Here is a 21250-nt window from a genome sequence, read left to right on the forward strand (position 1 = left end):
TTTTTATTCATGTACTGAAAGCTGTTTTAGTTACATGTTTAACAGAGAGAATAGAGAATAAAGAAAGGGGCATAGAAGCCTTTATTATCACCACATATACTGCTATGATACAGCACCTCTGGAGCAGGGAGGGTTAGAAGTCTTGTTCAGTCTCCCAACAGTGGCAGCTTGGCAGTGCTGGGACTTGAACCTGATCTTCTGATCAACACTTTAGCCACCATGGTCTCATGACAGTAGTAGTATTTCAGTTAGATACAGAAGAGATACTTTGCTTTGTTTTATGCTCTTAAATGACACGGCATGGTATGACATGTTACTCTCCCAGCGCGGATGGTGGCTACACAGGCCGAGGCAGTCCAAAAGCTGAACTAGAGGCACCTCATGAGGGAATAGAGGAGAAAGTGTCTACTAGAGGCAGTGCCAGCTCTCCCATTGGAGGCCATGTAGCCGATATCTATCTGGCCAACCTTAACAAGTAAGAGCCTTCTCACTTCTTTATTAACACTGTGTCTGTGTGTGTTAAGACTCCGAGGTGTGCTTAAGGGAGACTCAGGGTCAGCAATGGGTGGCTTACCTAGCAGAAAAACCAGCAGGCTTATACAACACCAACCATACCCAGAACAACAAAAGTAAACAAAACATGTGATTTATGACAGAGTGTGTGCGTGTGTTTGTGTTTATGAATTGCCATCCTTGTCTTCTAATATAATCCTTTTCATAAGATATCAGAGGGAATGAAAATAAACCTACTCCCTTTCTGCCTCATCTACAGGATGAGGAAGCGTCCAGAGGCGAGTTCAATCCGCAGGACGTTCCGGCCGATAGAAGGCACTGTCGATGGCTCCTCTGTTCCCGCGGGGGGTCTGAGAAGCTCTTCATTGTCTGCAGCAGCGCTGCCCAAAGAGAGTGCGGACAAGAGGCCGCTGAGCGCCCACAGTGTCCTCAACTCCATCACCCGGCACTCATCCCTCAAAGCCAAGGTGGAGAGCCCTCAGTTCCGCAGAGGCACCCCTGCAGGGCGCTCCAAAAGTTTTAGTAACCATCGACCTCTTGACCCTGAAGTGTTCTCGCAGGTTGAGCACAGCTCACAGGTGAGAGATTACAACTGCTGTATTTACTGTCATGCTCAGTACTGGGCTTAAAGCAATACAACAAGAATTTATTTAAAAAATGTACAAAATATCTCAATCGTTAGCAACATGAATTAGATTACCAGAATCTTCTTTAGTCTTATCTGGTAGCACTGTGTAAGTGTAAGCAACAAAAAGTTCCATCTTAGTTGACAGTTTTAAATGTTCTTGGCTGCTCTGAGAGTTGAGCTGTTGAAAACTGTACATTATTTTATCGCACTCGTGTCACATTGGCCTCTGATGCCATATAGAGTCCAACGTCTTTGCTCCCTGTGGCAGCTTCCCTTTGAGAAGTGCTAAGATGGACTCGTGCTTGTGGAGTAATTTCACGGCAGGTTGGAGTTATGTGATTGATCCAGCTGAAGGCAGCAATTTGTTTTGAGTGGTCTCATGCTGGATGAAGCTCAGGGAGCTTTTATATGATACTCATAGTGGGGGTTAGAGATTCCTCACCCAGCGGACAGCCAAACGTAACGGGCTAGGCTATTAAACCAGCGTATAGGGATTCTTTCTGAAGAAACAACAGGTGTATGATAATGGCCAAAAGCTATGATTAATATCTGGAGTGCTGCAGAAGGGAGGTGACAAAAGAAGACACCTAAAGATCTAAGTCAGAAGGTTTTCTAGCTGCCTCAGATAGTGCGCCAATCAGGCCACAGCTTTTATTGTTATATTAATGTTTTTTCTCTCCTTCAGGAAATCCAGGTGACCATGAGCACAGCGCTGAGCGAGCTGCACGACCTGGACAAGAAGAGCAGTGTGAAGCCAGCACCCGACGTGGTGCTCGACACTCTGGAGCAGCTGAAGAGCGGCGGAGCCTCCGAGCCATCCAGCCCGCTCCACTCGCGCCCGCTCCAGCACCCGCTCCAGTGCCCTCTCCAGCGCAGCGCCAGCTCGGCCAGCGACGTGCCCTCCGCCTCACGCCCCATCAAGGGCCCAGCACCTAAGAGCCCTCTGTCCTCAGGAACAACGACCACTGCACTCTCTCCTTCCACTTCCACTTTCCGAGACAACCGGCCGCCAGCCACCAGACCCAAACCTGCAGTCTTCCCTAAAAGTAGCAGCTCCAGCAGCACCACCAGTATCCCTCCATCTCCGCCACCACCTCCTCCATCTACCGATAAATCCTGCCCGGCTTGAGAAATCCATCAATCCTTTATTGCTATATCGTGATTCCAAAATCCAGCCGGCTGTTTTTGATCCTGTTAATGGAGGGATAAATAACTAACCACTTTTTATTCATTCATTATGGACAGTAACCTCAATTCTGAAATGCAGTGTGTGGATGTGAGTGTGTGTATTGTCTGTGTGTGGTCCACATGCACATGGTGGGATTTTTCAGCACTGTTTAAACCTGAGAAAAGAATTCTGTCAGGGTTGTAAGCGTTCTCGATCCCTCTTTATAGTTAAATCTAAGTTTAATAATATTTTTTTTAAATGGTTGTGTATTGGATTGGATTATTTTGGAAAATATGTAGCTGTGAATAACTCTCACGTCTCTCTCTTTCTCTCTCTTTCCTTTTTCTTTTTTTTTTAACTCACTCTTGAGGGAGCTGCACTTGACGTGTGCCATGATGGAGACTGAATTTTTTTTTGCAATACTCCTACTATGAACTCCATAGCATTCCACTGGGGGAAAAAAAAAGGTATCTGTGTATTTATATGCAGCTATTTTTACGTACCGAAATCGTGTCCGTGTTTTCATCAGGATAAGCGATGTTGGCTTCTACCCTCCTCTCTCATTGGATATACCTGCATTTGTAATTCAGGATCAAGCCTTAAAGGCTTTCAGTATAAAAGGTTTTCTGTAGGAATTCCAGCATGGCAACCTGCTTGCACCACTTTCTCTTGAACAATAACACACCACCTCCTTTCTTAACGATAACTGTTATAGTAAAACTTTTTTCAACACTGATCAGCAGTGATGTATAACTTTTAGCCTGTTTGCCGTGAACTATTATTAATCATTTTTATCCGCAAGCACCTGGAAAGCTCTCAGGACAAAAAAATTAATAAAGAGTTGCATCTCAGCTTATCGTGCAATGTAAAGGGCAGCACTGAGGGATAAAGTCCAACACTTTACCAGCTTTATCTTTGCACCGACTCCATTTTGTCTAGTTGATTCAGTAGTAAACAGCTGTGTGGGACCTTGAGCTTTTTTTTTTTCCTCTAAAAAAAAATGGAGGAGCTGCTTACTATTAAGTATTGAAGTTTCACCTTTGTTTTCTTGTGGGGATAAAAAATTGCGAGCTAATAGTTACTCCTACATCCCCTGCAAAATCACATGCCTGGGCAAACATCCACGTACTGCTGATGCATGCAACTCATCAGTGTCACGTCAACACCAATCAGTCTGCATGCTACAAAAGGTATCGACGGCTCTGTAAACAAAAGGATAGAATCGATCACGAGGGGAGATAAGAAGCGTAACCAAGTATTAGGGTGAAAAATAAGACCTGCAATTCATTTCTGTCCACAGAGCTCATGTCTTGTTAAGCTGTTTTTTTTTTTTTTTTTTTTTTGCCTTTATACCTCGCAACTTGACTCGAATCCTGAATCTATCCAGTTTCTTGCATGGTGCATAAAGCAAAGCTGTGCTGCTTCTCAAACTCTTTCCATTCTTATAGCAGCTTCACCAGCACTTCTTAACAACCTGCTCGTCACATTCTTCTACGGTTTACTTCTCAAATAATCAAACGTGAATCAAACATGATGTAATCCAGAGAAACCGGGGCTATTTCTGTGTGTTCTCTGTGTATACCTGAAATGATTAAGATTATAACTGGAAAAAAAAAAAATACAAAAGTGAGGAATGTCTTGTACACTTGGTGACGTGTTTTGATGCAAAAAATATGGTTTCCTTCTGCCTTGCCTAAGTTTATTTACAATTCTCGTGGGTTGGTATTTGACCTCGAGTTTGCATCATGTGTATAAGTTGTTTATCTGTATACAGTATGTTTCTATGTATGTTTCTATGTATGTAAAGTGTAATCCAGCCTAATAGTGGTTATTAATTCATGCTTTATACAGCGGATTGGGAAAACTTTCATCTCTTCACAGTAGTTTACTGTGGATATTAAGATTTATTAAATAGCAGACATTTTTATTGGTCTTAATATGGAATTAAGGATGTTTGCAGGCTCCAGACTGGGAGCAGGTTAATCTCGGAGTTGTTAGAGATCCTGTACACTTCATACCCAGGCGCTTTGATGGGTTGCAGCCCAAGATTGGATTTTTTGTGCTAAACCAGTCTTCTGCATGTTTAGATATTTCACAGCTCTCTATTGACATGTTTCCCAGGCCATTTTATCTATAAAAAAAAAAATGATCTGACTCTTTTTGAGTTCATATAGTCTATGTATGCTTTTTAAAGACTTTTTTTTTTTTTTTTTTTTAAAGAAATGCCTTGAATTTTTACTATGTACAAACCGTGATGTGGTGGTCATAATGTTGGGTATGTTTTGAGGTCGGGAAGAAAAAACAAGCATGGGGCCAGTTGATTTATTTTTTTTTCCCCCCCCAGGGTCATGAAGACCTGCTATTAAAATCCTGAAAATAATTAGAAACGCCTGGAAACGTTTCATTAATACCCCCACCCCTCGCCCCAAAAAAAATAAAAATAAATTTTAAAAAAAGGCAGAGAATTTTTAAAGGTCAATTTTTTCTAGGAAATCTTTTTGGATATTTTTTATTTTTTATTTTGTGTTGTCTTGCTGTTTTCTACATACATGTCTTAACAGGTGATTAGGTATATCTCTGTGTGCTATGATTGGAAATTTACTCTTTGTTTTGTTCCTAATACCTCATAAGGCAACTGGAAACCACATTGGAATGGAAAAAAAAAAAAGCATTATCCTACACAGTTCATAATTAACTCATGCAAAGTGCTTGGTCTTATTGTGTAACTTTCTTTCTGTGCAGTTGGCTGAAGTCTCGGTTTACATGTAATCTTTCTATTTTCAAGTCTGCAATTTTAAACTCCATTCATATTATGAACTTGAATCTGCATTGTATGTTGGTGAACAGATTGAGCGAGGGTTTGCTTTTTTTTTTGTTTCTAAATAGTAACTATTGTTAAATGTGTATTTCCTGTCCATTTTAAATCAAGGCTGTAAACTGTCTTGTCAGAGAGGTATTTATAGTCGTCAAACTCAAGTATCTGTTAATGAGAGAAACCTGTGTCCAGATGTACTTTGTATATACAATGGTGTACATTGCAGAGGTACATTCTTTTTGGTTTTCTTTTTTTTTTTTTTGTTGGAAGGGATTGGGTACAGGATTGTACAGTAATAGCAATAGTAGTTTACTCTCAAATACACCTTATATAATTCCATGCGTAGTTCTTGTAGTAAACCTTTTTTTTTTTAATAAACCGCTTGCTATACATGTCATTGACTTGGCTGAGTCTTTGGAATGTTTGAACATGAAGTCAATATCAATAGAAAACAAGTATAAGGGTTGGATGATGAAATTTAAACACTGGTCAGTATTGATTTCACATTCTATAAGTAATATAGAAGCAATATCACAAATGTGCATCAAATATTCTAATCCATACTACGTGATGTGAGACGTATCAGAGTTCAAAAATTCAGTGGTGCATCTGTGACCAGGACAGCAAGTCTTAATCTGTGGTGTATCTAGAGCCTTGGTGTCTATGGTAAAGTCAGTACACTACTTAAAGTATGAACCACATCCAACTGGAGCAACTGTCAACGTAAAAGTGTGCTGTCTGAAAGGAATGTCCAATAAATATAAAACCAAAGCTGCCAACTCTGTGCAGAATTAAATACACACCTTGACTCTCTAGGAGCTCCACAGGTTGAGTTTTCATAGTTGGGCTGCTAGAGCTAAAGAATTGGTGACTCTGGCTAATTTCAATCGTTACCGCAACGGATATTTTGGGCTGAGGATAATGTGAATTGTGTATTGTTCTGTATGTATAGTCCACTATGTGTAGTCTACCTGCACTGTCTTTCCCACATCCAGGAGAGTTGCGGTGTGGAGAATCTTACCACCTTGGCTGCAAAGAGTGAAGCACGGGTTGGATCACTGTTGGTTTGGTTTGCAGAATGATTGCATTCCCTAAGCCTAATACTTGGGATAGATGGGCATGTTAGTGACAAATTTAAATAATTAAATGTATTTGTATTTATCCCCAATGAGCAAATCTGAGGTGACATAGGCGACTGTGGCAAGGAACAACTCCCTTGTATCCATCATTGCCAATAGAAATTGATGCTATTTTAGTTGCAAATAGAGGCCCTATGCTGTACTAGTTAATTATTGGCTTCTAAAATCAGATCTTTTATTGCCATTGTCCAATCCCTTGCAGGTACAATATGTATTTAACATAAAAAACTGATATGAATAGAGTGTCATCGAGGCAGAACAGGTAGCACTGGCAACTTGATTCTCAGGTTACTGTCTATGTGTAAATTGTAGAAACGTGTACATAGGATTCCTCCTACCTCCCAAAAATATATTAGTAAGTGAAGTACCTCTAGGGGGGCACGGTGGCTTAGTGGTTAGCACATTCGCCTCACACCTCCAGGGTCGGGGTTCGATTCCCGCCTCCACCTTGTGTGTGTGGAGTTTGCATGTTCTCCCCGTGCCTCGGGGGTTTCCTCCGGGTACTCCGGTTTCCTCCCCCGGTCCAAAGACATGCATGGTAGGTTGATTGGCATCTCTGGAAAATTGTCCCTAGTGTGTGATTGCGTGAGTGAATGAGTGTGTGTGTGTGCCCTGCGATGGGTTGGCACTCCGTCCAGGGTGTATCCTGCCTTGATGCCCGATGACGCCTGAGATAGGCACAGGCTCCCCGTGACCCGAGGTAGTTCGGATAAGCGGTAGAAGATGAATGAATGAATGAATGAAGTACCTCTAAATTGCCCCTTCAGTGTTTATGTATGTATGTATGTACGCATGTATGCATGTATGTATGTACAGTATGTATGTATAAGTAAATGGTTTCATGAAATGGGAGAGTCCCATTCAAGGTGTATTCCCACATTGATTAATAAATAATATATAAATGTTTATTTATATATTTATTACATTTCAGTTAAAGCTTTATTGTGATCTGTGTTGCAGTAGATTCGTGTGTGTGTGTGTGTTACAAAATCACCAAATGTTGTAATATGGTTTCCAAACACTAGATGACGACAAATCTGCTATTTTCAACATATGTTCAAATCAGTACAATCCTTGTATATCGCTATAAAATTATGAAATAGTTTTAATGTACATTTTGTACAGAAATTACATAAAATAGCTAAATAATTACATACAAATCACGTTTACATACCAAAATTAATGTACATACACAATAAACAGGCATTCATTTAATAATAAAGATACCAAGATCACCCTAAATATTCCATTCATGTGCATATCAGTGATGTAATATTTAATTTGACACACGCTCCTTTGTCCAGTTGTCTTTAAACTTTATACAGGTCATGTTGTTTTTTTTCACTGCAGAAAAGAGAGTTTTTATACTGAAATATGAAAATATTTCTAGTGTCATATATAATGTTATAATGTCCTTCTGGTCTGATGTTAATTGACATTGACTTAATTGACATACTATGTGTTTTGCTGCAACAGAAAATTAGAGTGTGTGTATATAAAAGGGACAGGTTTTTTTGTTTTGTTTTGTTTCAGTAATTGTAATAATAAAGTGTCATATCGCCTATTGGCCAGTAGATGGCGACAGACTATAAAATAAAATCTAAATATATTTTCACATCCGTATAGAACTGGCTGTTGTTTATAATTATCCCAAATATTATGTTTACAATATTTTAAATACAATTGTTATTATATCGTGATATCTATGCATTTGTTTTTGATAAGGCTCCTTTAATATTTATTAATGTGACCAACGCATACTGAATCTTTCCCCAAACTCCAATGAGGAAGTTCCTGCCTGTCAAACTGAAAGTCTCTTTTTGTCGAAACATTGTGTACTGTACGTTCGGTTTGAGGAATTTCTAAATCTCCATGAAGAAGCAGTTCCTAGTCCTGCCTCTTTATCTCGTAGTCAATATTAAACGGTGAGTTTGATGTCTTTTATTTACTTCTTGGTGTCGATTCAAACACAGCTCGAGGGAGCCGAAGGGAATCGACTCAGCAATTACAAAACAAAACAAAACAAAACAAAACACTAGAACAAAACAAAAACCTCAAAATGCAGTAGGTTAGATTAGTTTAAATATCAAGTTGATCAAACTTACTACACAACTACAGCTAAGATGCATATTTCTTGTGTGATATTTCAGGCAAATGTTTGATTTACTTGAGTTGTTTATGTTTCACAGCTCCTGAGATCTGTTTCCTCCTCATGTCTTGTTTATAGTGGCACTAAGAAGAAACTGTAAAAAGGTACTTTATACAATGTAATTATTTGTGTTTTTATTGTATTTGCCTGTATTTTTGTTATCTGTTATCATACACGGATGAACTATGCCTCAGGTTGATGAATGGCTTTTATAAAATGGTGAGTCAGCAGGTTGCTTGAACATCAGAATGTGCATGGAATGATTATTAGGACATTATGACAAGAACATAAAATCTTTTTTTTTTGTATTATTATTTTGTATTTTATCACTTAATCTGAGTGTTTTTTTTTTCATGTGAGTGACTGTGAAATGACACAAATTGTCACTTTTTAATACATATTCAGATATTGTTTGAATGTACAGATTTGTTTTGATGGATTGTTTGTTTTGCACTTCGTCTATATATCGATCGCCTTTTTTTTTAAACTTACTCAACGAAGAGAAAACTGGTGAGGGACTTTTAAAGCTGCTATAAATTAAGTGATAACAGGAACTGACTTGTCTCATGGACATTACGCATTAACTATATGGGATGTTGTATAATTAATAAACAATGTAATTGATGCAAATTAATGTGATATAAGAAGAATAAGAAACTAATATAAGGAAAATAAACAGTTATAATTATGACATAATTAATTATTGCAAATCAAGCAAAAAAAGGTAATTATTTATGCATCAAATATGGTGGCTGTGGTTGTACCATTCTTATTAAATAAATATATTTTTGAATTTATCAAGTATATTTAGAAATGTTGGAACATTTTCAAAAACAGCACAGACACATTAGATCTACCGTATATGATATTCTTCTCTTATATAAAGTAACATTTCTGAACTCTTTTTCACAGGATAGACAACAATGACGACAAGTACAGAAAACCATCTTTGGTCGACTGAAGATATTCTCGGTCAGGGTGCAACTGCGAGTGTCTTTAAAGCACGAACCAAAGTATGTCTGCCTCCGCACACCGCTATCTGATGCTCTGAGACATTTGATATGCATTTGTTGTTTTGACCTATATTTATATTGTGTGAGAAATTGACTCAAACATTACACCTTTTTTTTTCTTTGGAAGAAAACAAGTGAAGTGGTTGCGGTGAAGGTGTTTAACATGGCCAGCTACAGCAGACCATATGAGGTACAGATGAGGGAGTTTGAGTTGCTGCGGAGGCTGAATCACGTCAACATCGTCAAACTCCTTAGCATAGAGGAGGTGGGGAATCTGATGTTATCTCAGGTTCATTTTTGCTCTGTCGTGTGTGTGTGTAGGCATGTGTGTGTTTGTGCGCCTCCACCTGTCAGTTTCAGTGTCAGTTACAGTGCTGAACTACTTCTCACACCTTCCAGAGAACCACGAGCAGGACCCTTAACCCTCTATTTTAATTGATACAATTTACCATTTGTTGTTTACTTTTAAAGTAATTGTATTGGTCTCATTTTATTTTAATCTTAGTAACAATTATGAAGAAGAAGGACAGAGATCACTAATAAATAGTATTTGAGAGATGCACCCTAACTTAGAAGTTAGCACGTTTCAAGTCAAGTCAAGAAGCTTTTATTGTCATTTCAACCATATTTATTTACAACACAGAGCTAAGGACTTAAAGTAAGTTAGTACTAGACACATAAAATGCATCTGTGCAACCTGGTACAAGATGCTACAAGACAAATAAACAAAAATATCACAGTCCAGTTTATTATTATACTGTACATTGCGTTGTAGGCTGTAATGTGTGAATGGGTGTGTGCCCTGTGATGGGATGGCACACTGTCCAGGGTGTCCTGTCTTTTTCCTCTGAATCTCCTGAGACTTTAGGCTCCCCATGAAATAATGTGGTGTAAGTTCTACAAAAACATAAAGTATTTGCACCCACATGAATTAAATCAAAGCCAATATCAGGTTGATTTCTGTGCAAAACCTGAACCTGTCATATATCAAATGTTTTGATTTTTTTTCTATGAATGTTTTCATGCAGATCCAGGCGAACCCCAAACAGAAGGTTTTGGTAATGGAGTATTGTTCAGGAGGAAGTCTGCTGAATCAGCTAGAGGAACCTGAAAACGCATTCGGACTCCCTGAATCTGAAATCCTTATAGTGCTGCAGTGTGTAGGTCAGCATTTCTCTTTCTATACATCAGACCTTTAAAGATACAAAGAGTACCAATGTAAATAAGAATAGTTCAAAAGTCCTGCATGTGCTGAAGGGATACGGTATGTTTGGGGTGATCATATATTGAATAATATGAGTCCTGAAAAAAGCATAGTACAGCCTACACGATAGATAGATGGATAGATGGATGGATGGATGGAGTCTTTGAGTCTTTATGGTTTATTCAGGTGAGTCAGAAGAGCAGAAGAACAATACTAGGAGTTGATTCTTGCTGGATCTATAGTATGAATTATGGAAGATAGAATGATATGACCATAAAATGACACATTTTTAAAAATGAAAGGAATTGTTCATCATCCTTGGTTCAAATTTGCAGCTCAAGGAATGAACCATTTGCGTAAGAATGGTGTGATCCACCGAGACATCAAGCCAGGCAACATTTTGAGGCAGGTGGGGGAGGACGGCGGCTCGGTCTACAAACTCACAGACTTCGGAGCCGCTCGGGAACTCGAGGACGATGAGAAGTTTGTGTCTATCTATGGCACGGAGGAATACCTGGTGAGAAAGGGGTCAACATTTAACCATGACCCGAGTGACACGTATTTGATTTTACAGTTGTATTCATTTTAGATGAATTGTATTACAGTGATATATTTTGGAGATCTTTTTTTAATGGTGAAACAGTTTTTTCTGTAATGTGCAGCACCCAGACATGTATGAGCATGCAGTTTTGAGGAAGCCTCAGCAGAAGGCCTACGGAGTGACGGTGGATCTGTGGAGCATTGGTGTTACTTTTTACCATATCACGACCGGCAGCCTACCTTTCATACCATACGGAGGACCACGAAGGAACAAACAGATAATGTATGGGAGGAAAAGAATATATTTATTTTTTTGTCAATAAAGTGATTTGTATATTCAGTATTTGCTGAATTAATGATAAAGCAGAACAGTTCTGTAGTCAATATCAGGAGACTGTTAAGGTTATAATGTAAGGAGTATTAACTATATATTAACTATATAGAAAATATTCTATATATTGATGACAACTATTTTAAAAAGGAAAGGAAAAATACACAAGCAGGATACATCCATGTACGTCTCACAAAGACGTCAAGATAAATAAACCTGTTTTTACTGAAATCCTAAAGCTTATTTTGTAACCTTATCAAAATAAGGGAATAACCTTTAAAAAAAATCTGTGAATGTTTTGAACTGCTGTTTATTGAAGATGGGGATTACCTGAAGGGGATCCCCTGAAAATCTGATCAACATAACCCTACTATTTACATATACTTAGTTATTACTGATATATTAAAGTTTTTATTGAGTATCTCATTTGATCCTAGGTACAAGATCACCACAGAAAAGCCAAATGGTGCTATTGCAGGGGTCCAGAAGGTAGACAATGGACCTATAGAGTGGAGCTTTGGTCTTCCCCACTCCTGCCAGGTTTCAGAGTAAGTATATGCGCTGTTATAACTGTACAACCCGGTGTCACGGCTTCCTGTACCTCATCATAGGTGCTTATATTATTGCTTAAGTTGATCATTTGAATTTGTTTAGAGAAACGTCTAGAACACATTGCATCATACAAAATACAGTATATACAGTACTGTAGGTGTTGGTGGTATGTAAAGGTGTTACTTTTCTCTAACCTTAGCTCTGAAAGTAGGTAATGTTAAAACATTGTTTTTTATTTAACAGCTAAATCACAGGTATGACATATGCACCTTATAATGTAAGATAAATAATAATAAATGGAATTTTTTTTTAAATCAATTTTACGAAGGAAACATGTAGCCGTCAATATGGTGACACTTTCAGTAAGTATTGCATATTTGACATAGATAGATAGATAGATAGATAGATAGATAGATAGATAGATAGATATACAGTCTTATATTAAGGACGGGAGGAAAAAATAAAGGATAAAAACAGCCTAAAAGTTAAATAAACACAGAGCTCCTGCCATTCGTGTTGGCGCCGGAAATTTTGGAATCGTTTCATTATAACATTCGGTAATTTATTAAAACACCTGGAAAACATTTTCAGAAATATTTTTATCATCTTCGATCAAGGAACATTTTTTAAAATTCCTACTGTATGTTTTGGTCTTTCACATAATCTAACATCACCCCTTCCATGGAATGAACCTGGAAGTAATATTTTTCTAGCATTGTTATTCATTAACTATAGAGAATATTATTGTTGTTATCTTTTTATGTCATTTCAGGGGTCTGAAAATGCACCTGGTCCCAGTGCTGGCCAACATCCTGGAGGCCAATCAGGAGAAATGCTGGGAGTTTGACCAGTTCTTTGCTGCTACAATGGACATTCTCCAACGTGTAAAAGTGCACGTCTTCTCGCTTCAGCAAGCCACTGCCCACACCATCTACATCCACTTTTACAACACGTTAGTGCTGCTACAACTGCTATGATCTTTAGCTCATTTAGTTCCAGTTATTTAAATAAATGTATATTTTTCTACCAGAGGATTCTTTCTTATGTGCAAACCTAGTATAAATATCAACGTCAAAATGTGTCTTTTTGTTTTGATTTAGAGTTTCAGTCTTTTTTGAAGAAGTCCAGGCTCAGACAGGGATTGGAGCAGAAATGCAGCAGTATCTGTTCCAGGGTCACTTGCTCATCCTGGAGCCCAGCATGAAAGTGATCAACCTGCCTCCCACCTCTGCAGAGCGACCCATGTTTCTGCTCAGCAGACGAGCCGAGAAAATCGCGGCCCTGCCTCCTAGAGAGCGTGAGAACGTTTTTGATTGTTAATAATAACTGGTTAATAATCTGCAGTGCAGTGTGAGTTATGTTGCATATGTGATACAACAAATGAATACAATAGATGAAGTGTTTCTCATTTTATTGTGTAACATGAGATGAGGGTGCACGGTGGCTTAGTGGTTAGCACGTTCGCCTCACACCTCCAGGGTTGGGGGTTCGATTCCTGCCTCCGTCCTTGTGTGTGTGGAGTTTGCATGTTCTCCCCGTGCCTCGGGGGTTTCCTCCGTGTACTCCGGTTTCCCCCCCCGGTCCAAAGACATGCATGGTAGGTTGATTGGCATTTCTGGAAAATTGTCCGTAGTGTGTGATTGCGTGAGTGAATCAGAGTGTGTGTGTGTGTGTGTGCCCTGCGATGGGTTGGCACTCCGTCCAGGGTGTATCCTGCCTTGATGCCTGATGACGCCTGAGATAGGCACAGGCTCCCCGTGACCTGAGGTAGTTCGGATAAGCGGTAGAAATTGAATGAATGAATGAACATGTGATGAGAGGAAAAAAATCTTCCATCTGATCTTTCCTCAGAGTTAATTTCTTTTCAGTTTCTTGAACTGATAATAGATTTTGGTTCTGCTTATGCATCTGGAATTCTAATCTAAGACCAAGCCAATCCCTGTCTCTCACATTTTTCTTTTATGTTCTAGCCGAGACCCCGGCTTTACCTTCGAGATTTGACATCGTGGCCGACCACGCTTTCACAAAGGTAGCAAACAAAGCCTGCTTTGTACCCATCATTGCGTTTAAAGGCAAAATAATTACTAATCTGCGACTAAACATCTAGCACAAAACCCTATTGTTTTTCTCCACAGAACCTAGTCGGAGTTATTCACCAATTTCTCTGGACGACTCGACTCCTACACAAGCACATAGACCTGATACTGCAGGGATTCTACGGTTACATGTGAGCAACATATTTTGCAGTATAATGTGTTTAAACATTTACAGTCATGTGATCTGTTTCGTTTTTATTCGAAATTTCATACATCCACCTGCCAGTTTATTAGGAACACCTGTCCTGTTCACGGAATTATCCAGGTAACTAATCTATTGAAAGCAGTGCAGTTCAGCAGATCATGCAGATACAGGTCATGAGCTTTAGTTCATCTTTTCATCAAACATCAGTACAAAAAAAGCATGGCTTTGACAATGTAGTGCTTCCTGTTCTTAACCGACAGGAATGAAACCTGATATACAGTAGGCATCTGCTGTTTTTGCCAAGCTACGTCAGATTCCACCAGGGTTGTAACCAATGTTAGGCCTTCTGTCAACCCTGAACCAGTACGAGTCAACGCCTCTCATCTACAAGCCATTTAAGTAGGATGGTTAATGTATACTGTTGTGTTTGAAAATTCTAGGAGATGCTTGAAATAGAATAAAATAAGATTTTATTTTTGTCACATATACATTATAGTGTAGTGAAATTCTTTTTACACATAGCCAAACTTTGGAGGTTGGGGGTCAGAGTGCATCAGCATCAACCATGATGCAGCACCATTGGAGCAGAGAGGGTTAAGGGCCTCGACCGAGGGACCAACAGTGGCACAATCGAACCCCAATCCTTCAGTCAACAAACCAGAGCCTTAACCGCTTGAGCCACCAATCCAGTCCAGAACCCAAATGCTCAAACCAGTCTATCCTGGCACAAACAACCATCTGCATGATTTTATGCAGTGTATCATTGTCACATGATTGGCTAACTGCATCAGAGAGCTGGTGTAAAGATGTTCATAGTAAAGTGACCAGTGCATGTATACATCAGTGTAAACATCTTATAACAGGGAACCCAGATTTCTGAACCTTCTTGTAACTTTTGTTACCGGTTCTTTTTCCTCATTTGCAGTGAAATTGTTCGGACTGAATGCAATACCACGACACACAACATTGCATTGGTGAATATGAAGCTTCTGTCCTGCCTGAACACAGAAGAAACACTGGATGCACTGTAAGCGCACGTCATATCATGCTCACAAACTACTAGCTTGTGGATGTGTAGTAGAAATTCTAATAAATAAATAAATAAATAATCAAGGGTATGCAAATTCTAACTTCATTAGCTTTGAAGTGTTATGCTAATGGAATGTGACAACATGTGCACTAATTAAATGCATTAATGCAGGCTGATGAAAATAAACCAATATATGATTATTATCTCAGACAGGATATCTCCTGGGCTTGTGATTTGTCTGGCACTTTGTACTACACCCAGTTTTACTGTGATAGATTTTGATTAGTTATTTCTATAATGATTGCTATAATGGCGTTTGCTAACCGAAGTGTTTAAATATTCTTTTAATCTTTTGTCCTGCAGAACCCAGGTTCCAGTGGATGTTCCAATTTCTTCTGGTAACATGCAGAAACTCAGATTGGTAAACATCATACACTGATATAAAATATATGTTAGAGCTAGAGAGCTGAGGATGCAGTGAAAATGCAGCAGTAGACTCTGAAAATTCATATATTTTTTTATTTTTATTTAATCTAAATATATATATATATATATATATATATATATATATATATGTATATATATATATATACGTATATATATATACGTATATATATATACGTATATATATATATATACGTGTATATATATATACATATATATATATATATATATATATATATATATATATATATATATATATATATACGTATATATATATATATATATATATATACGTATATATATATATATATATATATATACACATATATATATATATATATATATATATACGTATACATATATATATATATATATATATATATATATATATATATATATATATCTGGGGGGCACGGTGGCTTAGTGGTTAGCACGTTCGCTTCACACCTCCAGGGTTGGGGGTTCGATTCCCGCCTTGTGTGTGTGGAGTTTGCATGTTCTCCCCGTGCCTCGGGGGTTTCCTCCGGGTACTCCGGTTTCCTCCCCCGGTCCAAAGACATGCATGGTAGGTTAATTGGCATCTCATTGTCCCTAGTGTGTGAGTGAATGAGAGTGTGTGTGTGTGTGTGCCCTGCGATGGTTTGGCACTCCGTCCAGGGTGTATCCTGCCTTGATGCCCGATGACGCCTGAGATAGGCACAGGCTCCCCGTGACCCGAGGTAGTTCGGATAAGCGGTAGAAGATGAATGAATGAATATACAGTATATGTCTCTTCTGATCATGTGTAGTTGAAAAGGAGGAATATTTAAGCAGTTTATCTTTTTGAAGATTACGTTTTGTGTTTTTTTTACTCCAGATCCATGAAAAACTACCTGTGTATGGCAACGGCCTCAGAGAAATCCAGAACAAACTGCAAAATCTTCATCTGGAAATAGCCAAACACTCCAAGACACAGTCTCAGGACAGATGGTACGCAAAAGATAAATCATCATCAGGCCACAGTGTTTTACAGCCGAGGGCAAACGTTAATATGCTTAGGTTGAAAATTTGTTTACATGTTTTCCGGGTATAATTGTCTATAGCAGAATTCCAGCGGGTTAAAAATGAACATATACTAAGTTGACGATCTCTTTCAGAAGCAAGGAGATTGACGTAATGGGATTTAGGAGCTTCCGATCGGTCAGTTAAACAATGTTATGGACGTTTAAAACATTACATTGACACACATCACCTTATGTTTCATGCAGCATACAAAAGATGGAGGTGCTTCTCGAGAAGATTTCGGCTGTACATCGGCAGTACCGCAAAGACAAACATATCGGCAGTGAGTGTATACGTGTTCGTATCAGTAGTATCATGTAGTACTGTATGTATGTGATGTTTAAAATCAGTCATATTACATTTTGATTAATTACCAATTCAAGAACCAATCCAATCCAAAGCTGGGCGTGTCTCTCTCACCATGCTTTTTCCTCTGATAACAACATTAGATAAAGCAGTGAAAACAGAGTCATTATTAAAAGACTTAACCAGAGAAAAACAGATTATGTGACTGATTACAGCTAATTCTCTCATCCTCTCCTTCAGAGCTCAACTACAACGATGAGCAGATTCACAAGTTTGAAAAGTGAGTATTGGATGAGTAGTAAACACTTAGCAGCATGACGTCGTGTCTCTGTTTTTTTAAACACGAGCTTTCGCTGTGCTTCCTGTGTAGGATTAACCTGTCAGTCTACATAAAGAAGGTGAAGGCTCTGTTTCGAGACGAATGCCTCCAGAGGTATCAGGAGGTTTTGGCAGCAGTGGTGACATGGAGCAGGTGACATCACACTCATTACATCACCACTGTTTATTTGCTGATACCACAACAGATATGATTAATCAGTATTATTAAAATAACCAGTGTTATAATGTGTGTATTGTTGAATTGTCTAAATGCAGAATCAAAACATTAATGCCAAATAATCAATCATCATTAATACTGCTTTGAAAAGCTTTTAGCTGTCTTCAGTTGTCCTCTGAACTCTCAAATCTAAAAAAAAAGTAGAGGAACTGCTTTTTTATTTATTTATTTTTTCTTCAAAGAAAGTAGAAGAACTGCTTCTTTCTTTTTTTTCTTTTTTCTTTTCTTCTCTTTTTTTATTTATTTATAGCCAAGTGCGTATAGCGACGGTGGATGTTGGATGTTGTGTTTTGCACTTGATGCCTATAAATGGAATGCAGTGTGAAATATGGTGTGTGTTTGTGTGTGTGTGTGTTCACCACAGTGTACTCTCTGACATCCAGTCGAAGTTAGAGCACTTCAGCAGTTTCTTCTTACAGCTAATAGGAGATCTGCAGATGTGTGAGGGAGAGCAGACAAAGGTCGGATATTTACCTCCAAAACCTCTCACTTCTTGCACTGTTTTTTTCTCTTCCAATGAATTCATGATAAAGCACATGCACTAACTTATCTATGGCAGACGTGCCCAGTGATGGAGAGATTCTATTTAAGAAGAACATTTTATTCAGATAGATAATGTGTTTAGTGAATAAAGCCCATGTCGTTTGTACAGGTTTTGGACAGAGCGTTGGTCATAGCACTTCAGAGACCAGCTGGAGCAGGAGCCAATGATGGAATGAAGAATCAAGACAATATGATCCTTAGGTGGGAGTATATTAGGGATTAAGTATTAGGGAACAGCTTGTTACGGTGCACTACCACTAATTTGATTGGTCGATCAGAATCACAAGAATGCCTGTATTTCCCATAACCACACTGGGACTTTTCACTGTGTCGATCACTCTGATAGTCTGTTCACAATTTATACTTCCTCTTCCTGGTTCATATGCGTATACTACAGTAGTGTTAGCAACATCATTGGCGGACATGGCCAAAGATATTTTTTAGGAAAGGGGAAAGCTTTTTGACATTTAATATAAAAACTAAATAGATAATCAACAATTTTACCAGAAGCTTCTTTAACGGGAAAGTACAAATCGTCGTGTCCTAATTAGCCAGCCCATGATTGTGAATGTGTTATTGCTTCATTGGCTTATATTATAGTGTTATACTAAATATCAGCACTGCTATGATTACCTACTGTACTGCCAAATCACAGCCATGCTGATATTTAGTATTATCGCATGATTGCAATTGCAATATATTGTTAAATAAGTTAATTCTAATACAAAATCAGTAAAATATTCAAATAAAATAGGGAATGTTCGCTATTTGCTTGCCAGAAAGATTCAATGGGGATTTTGTTAAGGCTAGAGGTACAGTATGCATCGTGACTGGGATCCCTTGGAGATGCAACAAAATGTCAAACAATCGTAACCATGTGGTCACGGGGGTTTATATTAGGTTTTAAGTTTATTTATATTTTTGAGAATATGGCCAAGTAATTTTGTGAGAAAAGTTCGCAGACAGGTGCTGATGTAGCTTTAAACCCTAATATAGATAGGTTGCATGGGAAAGGTCATAGTACATAAGTTTACATGTACAGGCTGGTTAAGAAAACTCAAATTGATATGTGGTGATTTTGTATTTCAGAATGAAAAGATTAAGGGATGAAATGGAAAAAGTGGCTCGAGAGCTGCAAAACAACAACCAGATAATAGAAAGGTATCTTCTAAAACCGTAGGAGCAACCTTGCTATTAATAAACAAAATGTAAATTCTGGCATGTACAGTATGCTTTGTGTGTTTTAGTCTCAGGGCTTTCAACTCTACGCTGGTGCTCGAGCCTAATTTACCACAGCAACAAGGATCATGATGTTCCTTGGAAAAGGGGATGCACTCAGGAATAAAGAAACAGGTGACAGAAATACAAGATTTCTTTAACCTGCTGTGGAAAGGATTATGGGCCGCTGACTCTCTGGAGATGCTCGCATCAAGGAGTGGGTCTCAATTAACTCCCAAGCTCCCTAGGTCATGAATATATACATGATATACATGGCTTGGGGCACTGGTAAGGACTCTGGTTCACTACACATTGGGACACAGATGACTCAACTTTTTATGTTGTTTAAAGTAGTTTATGTATTTAAAAAAAGACTATATTTTATTTCGTCATATATCCTTACAACATTTTGAGGTAGAAGATTTTTTTTTTTAATCTTTAAACGGTTATACATTATACAGTAGAATTTCAAATGAAGTTAAAACCAAGTTATTGCAAGCTACAACAACAATACGTTACTTAAATTTGTAGATAAAGTTGGCCGAGAAATTGTTAATCATTACCTCAAGCTGAGAAACTTCAGACAACAGGATGTCATTTCCATTAAGGGAACATAGCGAGTGTAGATGCTCCCTGTTCTTTGCTGTGAATTGTGGGATGTGATTGAAACAGCTCTTGAAATGGTGAATTAGCCCACAAGAACACCTCACTGTTTATGTGTGCATTTGTGCAAATGTCTGTCCAGTCTTATCATCACCATTGTTATTATTATTATTATTATTATTATTATTATTATTATTATCATTATTATTATTAGTAGTAGTTATTAGTATTAACCAAAAATATGATGTCATAATTTAGAGCCTGTTTCGCTTGTCCAAATCTTGTAAATAATTCAAATAAAAGTGCCAACCATATGAATAAAGGTGACTGGAAATGAATATGACCTCAGAAAAGTTTTAGAACACCAGCACTTCTGCTGAATCATCTGAACATAAACTGCATTAAATATTGATGCCTGTGTTAATTTAGCTCTTACAGCGTGCTGGTTATTGCTCAGAAGCGTATAAAGTAAAATATTAGGTACTAAATCCGTATTGGTGTAATGGTCCTTGCTCTGATAGATGAGTCTGCAGTGTGGCTCTGTTTAATTAGTCTCTTGATCCACAGAGAGGAGTGCAGGAAGAAGAGTGAACTGTAAATATAGAGGGAAATGTGCTGTGTTTAGATTTCATAATAGAAAAAAGCAAAATACACTGTACAATACAGACAGTAAAGATGCAGTACCACTGACCATTCAGTCCACCCAGGTTATCAGTGGAACATCGAAAGTAGTAAACACAATGGCCGACCTTTATCTTTATGTGATGCGTAATCGAAGTATTGTTTTATTTTAAGCAAAGTATTTTAATCTAACCTTTGGTATGTACACTAAGACACATCAATATGAAAAAATGTTTGTTTCATTAAAAAGGGAAAGATGCCACATGCAGGGGAAGTCCTGTGGCTACTGGGGAAATTACTGCGTAGGTCTGAAACACTCACTCAGACCACAAAACAGCGTACTAAGTGATGTGAAAACACCACGTCACTAGAGGCATAATGCCATACACTGTGTTACAAGACAAATTCCAAAATAGGATATCAAAATAGTAGTATTTTTACATGCACATTGAGTATTCTAACGAATTCTCAAAGGCTTTCTTAAGGGTTTTTTGCTTGATTAACGGTTCTTGCTACCTGAAGGAATTCTACTTTTAAGGTATCCCTAGAGGAGCAAACCAAAGAGCCGTTTGAAGAATGGTACTGTATAGGGTTA

General features: G+C 38.2%; 2 protein-coding genes across 4 annotated transcripts in view; both read left to right on the forward strand.

The window, feature by feature from the left end:
• Window positions 1-5516, forward strand: part of srgap2 (SLIT-ROBO Rho GTPase activating protein 2) — a 91097-nt gene extending 85581 nt beyond the window's left edge. For all 3 annotated transcript variants that reach the window (XM_060857785.1, XM_060857786.1, XM_060857787.1), the window contains 3 exons: window positions 326-475; window positions 773-1091; window positions 1827-5516. In XM_060857785.1, the coding sequence (XP_060713768.1) occupies window positions 326-475; window positions 773-1091; window positions 1827-2270 (913 nt within the window). In that variant the 3' untranslated portion in view covers window positions 2271-5516. The remainder of the gene's footprint in view (window positions 1-325; window positions 476-772; window positions 1092-1826) is intronic.
• A 2509-nt stretch (window positions 5517-8025) lies between these two features.
• ikbke (inhibitor of nuclear factor kappa B kinase subunit epsilon) lies at window positions 8026-20372 on the forward strand. Its single transcript, XM_060858232.1, has 22 exons — window positions 8026-8188; window positions 8453-8516; window positions 9325-9425; window positions 9553-9690; window positions 10454-10589; window positions 10965-11146; window positions 11292-11452; window positions 11938-12048; window positions 12825-13004; window positions 13153-13349; window positions 14023-14081; window positions 14188-14279; window positions 15219-15320; window positions 15687-15744; window positions 16624-16736; window positions 17015-17091; window positions 17355-17394; window positions 17485-17586; window positions 18035-18131; window positions 18323-18414; window positions 19303-19374; window positions 19461-20372. The coding sequence occupies exons 3-22, from the start codon at window positions 9336-9338 to the stop codon at window positions 19522-19524; spliced, it is 2163 nt and encodes a 720-aa protein (XP_060714215.1). The 5' UTR covers window positions 8026-8188; window positions 8453-8516; window positions 9325-9335; the 3' UTR covers window positions 19525-20372.
• Window positions 20373-21250: the final 878 nt, after the last annotated feature.

The sequence above is a fragment of the Tachysurus vachellii genome, chromosome 22 (assembly GCF_030014155.1).
Source record: "Tachysurus vachellii isolate PV-2020 chromosome 22, HZAU_Pvac_v1, whole genome shotgun sequence".
Taxonomy (NCBI): Eukaryota; Metazoa; Chordata; class Actinopteri; order Siluriformes; family Bagridae; genus Tachysurus; species Tachysurus vachellii.

What these genes read in the sequence shown, in the direction of transcription:
- ikbke (XM_060858232.1), top strand. Translation starts at nt 9,336, where the DNA reads ATGACGACAAGTACAGAAAACCATCTTTGGTCGACTGAAGATATTCTC. An exon ending in TACATCCACTTTTACAACAC is followed by an intron (nt 13,005 to 13,152) that starts GTTAGTGCTGCT and finishes GTTTTGATTTAG; the next exon opens with AGTTTCAGTCTTTTTTGAAG. An exon ending in ACACAGTCTCAGGACAGATG is followed by an intron (nt 16,737 to 17,014) that starts GTACGCAAAAGA and finishes TGTTTCATGCAG; the next exon opens with CATACAAAAGATGGAGGTGC.